At 52.5% G+C, this 7,138-nt stretch overlaps 1 protein-coding gene across 4 annotated transcripts in view; it reads right to left on the bottom strand.

Moving 5' to 3' along the window:
- The window catches only part of LOC113204214 (rhophilin-2), a 128,474-nt gene that overhangs the window by 42,323 nt on the left and 79,013 nt on the right, over positions 1 to 7,138 (bottom strand). Inside the window, exon 1 of one of the 4 annotated variants that reach the window (XM_026419293.2) lies at positions 4,370 to 4,728. The exons of the other annotated variants lie outside the window; for them this stretch is intronic. Coding sequence (XP_026275078.1) covers positions 4,370 to 4,417 — 48 coding nt within the window. The 5' untranslated portion in view covers positions 4,418 to 4,728. Of the gene's footprint in view, positions 1 to 4,369; positions 4,729 to 7,138 lie in introns of those variants that run through there. 4 annotated transcript variants of the gene reach the window in all.

Below are 7,138 nucleotides of genomic sequence, written 5' to 3'. Positions count from 1 at the left end.
GGGGGGGGTAGTGAGGGCGGAGCGGGGCGTGTAACTCTATGCGCATTGCCCCACTCCACTCCTGTCATACTGGTGCTGTGTTGGGCCACCTCCTCCCTGTCCATATAAAGGAATCGGGCCTCCAGCTCCCTGGCTTAGCCCCGCGCGCCCGCCGTCCCAAGGAATCTGGGCGTGGACCACAACCATGGGAAGAAAGATGCCACGCAAAGCTTACAGTTCTGTTGGAACATCATAGCCTCACTAAAGTGTGAGAATGTAGGACACGTAGTGTTAGGAATGCAAACTGACGAAATTCGTCCAAAACTAAACGAGGATAAATGTCCGTTCACATTCACACATTGGGGTTACTTTGCGTTTTCGGTCTTCAATCAATTCAGTTTTTTAAAAAAAAGCTTCTAACAACTCCTAGATGTTTTTTTGGCGACGCTTAGTCTTGTACACCTTGAACCTATTCTGCGAAAAAAAGAAGTAACCGAGCGCAGTGTTACCGATAGTCGATCGCTGCTCCAAAAGTGTTTTGATCAAGGCATCGCATTACCGTGTTGACTAGCGCACAAGCGCGATGGCTAGGGTCCGGTGCGGCGCCCCGATAGCCCGATAGCGATAACCCATATCGATAGCGATCGACACTAATAGATACTCTTGTGTGTTTAAGCGCGGGCCCCATAGAGCCAAGAGCGCCAGCAGCGAGTCGCGGAAATCCAGACGCAAACTTGGATTCTGATTCTATCGCTACCGACAGAGTTGCTGCTTCCCCGCAGGGGCGTGGCGTGGCATGGGTGTGGCGGAACAGAGGGGGGGGAGGGGGAGGGCAACCCCCGGCTACAACCGGGCTACAGCAGCACGCACGACGACGAGGATAGCAGTCCGATTACTTAGCAGCTAACCTCCTGGCCCGACCCCATTTTGCACACCATTGCAAATGAATAGTCCGTTATTAGGCCGAGGTAATTATTAGAGAAAGAGGGGCAGAAAAGAGTTTCTTGAATGTGGGAAAATACTGCCGAGAGGGGACGGGGGAGTGGGGGGAGGGGAGGGGGGCAGGGAAGGTGGCGGTGCCGTGGCCTGATACTCAAAGGTATACGAGCACTTTTCCCTTTAACTATGCCACCTCACCAAACATCATTGCACCGAAAAACTTTCAAGGAATTGCAGTTAAAATGACGATGATTTGATCACAGTGTATGGTTGACAGTATAGGCGTTACGTTGACCGGTTTTGCACAGAGGCAACGTGAACTCGATCTATAATAATCATAATAACGATGACGATATAAAAAAGTAAAAAAAACTGATGTGTGCGCATGCCGAGGTCGGTGCACGCGGCACGCCACCACCGGCATGTAAACAGCCCTGTAAATACCCAATTACGCATAATTATCATTATAGCATCGGTGGTCGCGCGCGAACAAACACGCGACTCGGTGCGTGCGCAGTGCAGTGCGGCCGGCCATTGATGCGATTTGCACGACGGAAAGGAATCCCTTCTTGCTCTCATTGCGCGGCAAAAACAAACCGTTATTATTGCAGGCGATACGAGAAAGAAATAATAAAAATAGGCTTACATTGCAAAACTGATATTTGCAACAGTGCGCCGCCGCCTCTGCGAAAATAATGCGTACTCATCGTCTCCCGTTACAGGCGAAGGCCTGCTGCTTGCGGCCTCGCCTTCAGCCCACCACCACGGCCCGCCGCGGCCCTTGACGCCACCTCCCGGGCTGGCCCGAGAGAGGGCTGTTCTGACCCGCTTTGGTCGAGATTTGGTTCGGCTCGGCTCGGCTCGGCTGCGGGCTCCGCGTCCATCGGACAGCTTTACTGTCGGCCCCGCACTGCCGGACTGGGCCCAGCCGGGCCGGACGGCCTGATACAGATGCTTGTAACGGAAATCCGATCCCCACGTCGCGTCGCATCCATCCAGTCGCGGACATCTTTCTCGCGGTCCCGGACCAGTCCGCAGGACGTCCCCCCGGGCCAAACAGAGGCGCGGAGGCATGGCACTCCGCCGGCGTTTGAACCGCGGGGCCGCGGGGCGGCACATTGGCAACGCTGCGGAAACTCGATACAGAGGATGGGAATGGCAGTCCGAAAGAACATTGATTGCCCTGCGTCCGTACGTGCGGATATGTGGATCACGGACACAAACACGGACACGCACACGCTCATGCGCGCTCACTCGCACGCGCACACACACGCACTCACACACACACAGATGTTCTAGAGCATTATCGCCTCCTCATAATGTAATCACCCAATCGTATATGGACTTCCCGCTCCCAAAAAATTATGGCAAGTGGGAACCACAATCATCCACGCGAAACTTTTCATCGGCCATCAAACTTCCTTCAAATCATAAATGTGACACGTTACACTGCCATTACGCACAGAGAAGGAGACTGCTTTGCTGATTGCCAAAACTACCTCGGATCACAGTTAAAAATTCTGTACCCAGAAACAGAACTCATACAGATCGTCCTGTACTTCCATACTACGGGTCAAAATCAGTTCGAGGGATAAAGACTTGACATTGCTTGAAATAACTTTCCTCCAGAATAAAGAACAGTGCAGCCTACAGGATTACAGTGTTTTCAAAATTACCAGTCCATTCTGTAGTTTTTTACTGTTATAATTTTTAACAGTGGAAATAAAACGCATTCTGCGTGATTAATTTGTAAGCACATCTTTCTTTTTTTTTTTTTTTTTGGTCCGTGAAAAAAGATGCAAATATGTGCCTTGTAAATTGTTAAAATGCGTCTGGTCAAGGTGCGCTACAGTATGTATCTACAGTAAAGGACATTGTCCTTTTAAAAAGTCCCTTATTATTGAGAGAGAGGGGGGGGGGGAGGATACCAAACTCCTCGTGACTTATGGAGGAGTTTGGTCAAAAGCAAGTTGTGTCACTGAAAACTGCGTATTCACTGGAAAAACAAAGGTGCTATATAGCATTCTTTTTAGGAAGCTATTGAATTTTTAGGGGTGCTACTGCACTAGTGCCTTTGTAGAGGCACGACTTGTGCCAAAAATCACACCTTTGGAGGGCAGTAGCACCTTTCTAGAGGCACTATTTCACTAACGCCTTTAAAAGGCATTGGATAGCACCTTTGCTTTTCCAGTGTTGTAACGACAAGCGATGCATAGATAATCACGCATGACGCAGCGCGTATTTCAATGTTTGTGGAATCACCCAGAGAAATGATTAGCAATGGCAACCATTATATGGTCGGCTCAGGGAGCACCATAAAATATGGTTGAGGCAACAGTGACAACGTGATGAAAACCATATTTTTGCTTCTCACAACCACGGTAAGGTTGCATCAACCATATTTTATGGTGCTCCCTGAGCCAACCATATGATGGTTGCCATTACTAATCATTTCTCTGGGTGATATTATCGAGTTTGCCGGTTTGCTTAGATAATATTCCACAAAAAAATGACGTATGCGTGCTGTCATATCATCCAGTGATTCGACATGCATCATATCACCCACGCAGTTTTCAGTGATAAACTTGAGGAATAAGCCATATAGAATTCAAGAGAACACGGGCGCGTTCTCGATACGGCGTATTATTCTTTTAACGGCGCGCACCGTGCACAATAATAGGACACCGTTATCGACGCCCAGTACGGCCAGCGCAGGGCTGGGCAGGGCCGTACAGCGTTGTATAGTTCGCTCCACTTACCCGCCTCTAGGCCCGCCTCTAGGCCCGCCGCCACGGCCAATAACGAACCGCTCGATATCTTATCGTGAGCGGACTATGTTTGGCCACCCCACGGATCATTACACAAGGAGGGTGATGGACATCGTGAAAAGGGCCGGGAGGGAGAGAGGGGGGAGGTCGCGCTGAACCACCTGAAGAACCCCAAACACAACAACATCCCGTCCACACATGTTTGTGCGACCTTCAAATCTTAAAGAAATAATTTCAATGAAAATGTGCTGCACTCTATAGTCTGGGACTCTTTTCCAAAATAAAACATTTGCGTGGAGGGGGAGAAATAAGGCGCTTTCTTAGTGCGGTGTGCTCTTAAAAAGTAAAATCATTGAGCTGCTGATCGACTGTGATACAATACATAGGGAGTGTCAATACGGCCCCTATTACTACCAAGCCTTTGTGGATTTTGATAAACATCAGCAATTCAATTTTATCAGCCAAAAAAAATTGATTGATGAACTACAAATAGTCACTTTGATGAACTTGGACCTAAGTTCGTGAAGTTTAACCAATGGTGCACACTTTCATACAGCCAACTAAATCAAGAAAAAGCATAAAGAAAAGTGGGGGAAAAAATCGGGCATTTTGGCAGATCTTAAAATACATACGCCCCTCCCACCCACGCCAGAAAAAGGTCCAGTCTTCTTGCTCGCACCCACCTTCTGGTTGGCCCTGTTCTGGGCGCGCAGCACCGCGGCCTGCGCCATGCCTGGGGGCTGGGAGCCCCCTGAGGCCGCGGGGTGTCCTGGGAGCCCTGGTAGGGGAGGGCGCCCCTCGGGGTGTCCCGCAGCAGCAGGCGGACAGCCGACGAACGGGGCGGGGTATCCAAAATACACTCAACACAACAGTGATGTTGATGTTGTCACACACTGCACCACGGGGACAACTCACACACACGCACACACACACACACTTGCACTTCTCACGCCACACCACGCCGCCCCTCGCCGCGCCGCTCGCGCTCAGCAGCAGTCGCACGGCCTCAACGTCTCGAGAGCCGCGCGGGCACTGAGGCGGGAGGCGGCGGTGCGGCGGGACCTGCTGCTCCCCCTCCGCTCCGCTCGCGCTCCCTCTCTCCAGCGGGGCGCGACGCGACGCCGCCGGGACGCGCTGCTCGCGCGCTCACACCGCGGGGGCGGGCCGCGCCGCGGCGGCTTCGTCCTGTTTCGGGGGGACCTGTGCGTGGAGAAGACTCGTACGCGAGATGACTGACCTCTGCACTGAGGGACAGGTGGGGCGGGCCCGGTGCCGGCCGGCAGGCGTGGGTCGTGGGTCGCCGCCGAGCGGGATCCTTGTCTTTGTCTGGTCTCGTAGAGGAGGACCCATTTCCCCCCCAAAAAACAACGCCTCCAAAAATAACGAACCAAAAGCAAAAATGAAAAAAAAATGAAGTGTTCATGTTTTGCTTTGCTGATGTCGCAAAAGTGCTCTGGAAACCCAAGTATGCAGGAGACTAAGTGTGTACTTGACCAAGTACACAGAATTTCCTGCATACCTGTGCAGTAGGTATGCAGAAGATTCTGCATTCAAGTACTCACTTGGGTTTCAAGAGTGTCCTTCCCAGATGTAGTGAAAAATCCAAGAAAATATTCCCACAAAATACGCAAAAATGTACGTGGCCTGGTGGATGGATACTGCACCTGACAAAGCCGCCACCCACCACCGCACACTTTTGACGTACATATTTTTGCCTACAGTGTGGGTCTAACTAAACCTTATGGCCCCGTGCGAGTATGCAACCCATCTGTACATCAGGATCCGGTACAGCATAACCAGAAAACCGAACGGCTTCAGTACATCCACCTGGTTAACTTTGCGGAAACGGTAAAAATAACTTTGAGGAAACGGTAAAAATAAGTCATATTTACAGACTTGCTTTCCACACGAGGAGCTACCTCTGCTGAGTTAGCGCTCTCACCAGCAGTATAGGAGATGTTGGCATTATTTCAGGACTCCTAAGGTTAACGTCTTCAGAAAGGTACCTGCACTCCCCGCGGGTTCTATAGCCTCCTGCTGCCGCCTCAATGGCTAGCATCATCTTTCAAGTGCTCTTAGCCCATGCCTCAGTGTCCGGCAGTCCGATAGCAGTGGATGAAGATGGCAGTGGATGTCGATGTGGATGGCAGCGCACATTACTAAGTACTCGCGTTAATAGTGATCCCATTGCCTTACAAACCATGTCTCCGGGCTGGGTTGGGCCGATCTGACCCCCCCCCCCCCTTCCCCCACTTTTCTCATCTCTTCCTCGGGCATCGCGGATCGCCGGCAATTATTGTTAAGGTAATTGCAGAACAATGAACAGCCAAACGGAACCGCGCTGCCACACAGCAGCGCCTGCAGGCCATTGTTACTGTTGTTGTCGTGGTGCTTTTGATGTTGTTGTTGTTTTCCGCTCGTGCGGAGGGCCGATGCCGCGGCACACCACTGCTGCTGGGTGTGAGCCGAGGTCAAAAACACCACCAACCACCACCACACAAGAGGCGCGGGGCGATGCACGGCCGGTTCGCGAAATATATACGACAGGGAGTTCTCAGCCAGAAAAGTCACCATAGACGGGCGCGCATGCCAATGAGATTGAGGAAACGGCACAGACAGGAACTGCTGCGCACGCACAGGCACTTGCGGGCCGCGGCGCGGTGCTGCTGCTGGACTTGGCGCGGAGCAGCGGGGGACCTGCTGCGGCTGCTGCGGCTGCGGCTGCAGCAGGGGGACCCCTGCGTCCAGTGCACGCCAGGCCAGGCAGCATAGGCAGGCAGGCAGGCATGCAGGCAGGCGAGCAGGCAGATGGACGACCAGGCGGCCCGAAAGGCAGAGAGCCGATTAGGCGGCCAAATGGGCGGCCAATAATAGGAAGCCGATTGCACCGCGGCGAATACTCGGAGGGGCCTAATTACCGATTCCACACGAGCCACACGAGGAGGACGCGAGCGAGCCTCCCCGCGCGAGCGCGCCGGGGAATGGTATGGGGAGGGGGTATTTGTGGTGCTGTCAACGCCCCCACCCACAACACACACATACAACACACACACACACACACAACACACACACACACAGTAACACACGTCCACGCATACGGCGCGCGCGTCAGATTCCTGCGGGATGCCACACAAGTCGAGCAATGCCATAATGTGTGACACAATGCCTCGTAAAGTGCGTCTCGCGCGTCCACGTCGTCCCCGCCACCGACCAGCGCGCCGACCAGGGCGGTCGCGCGGGTCGAGCCGAAGGAAAAACGCGAGAAGAAAGCCCGAGGGAGGGAGGGGGGGGGAGGTAGGAAGAAATCCCGAGTAGTGAGCGACATTTTACAACGACTGTGATGCGCACACATACTGTTACCCACTCTCTAAGAATAATTGTGTACTAATCGTGAGGACATTTAAACCGGATAATAATTTAAAGTGTCGCAAACACTTCTACTTCTTTCTTTA

This window comes from Frankliniella occidentalis, unplaced genomic scaffold, assembly GCF_000697945.3.
Source record: "Frankliniella occidentalis isolate FOCC.00 unplaced genomic scaffold, Focc_3.1 Scaffold4, whole genome shotgun sequence".
In the NCBI taxonomy this organism is placed as follows: Eukaryota; Metazoa; Arthropoda; class Insecta; order Thysanoptera; family Thripidae; genus Frankliniella; species Frankliniella occidentalis.
This window is presented reverse-complemented; position numbering and strand designations above follow the sequence as displayed.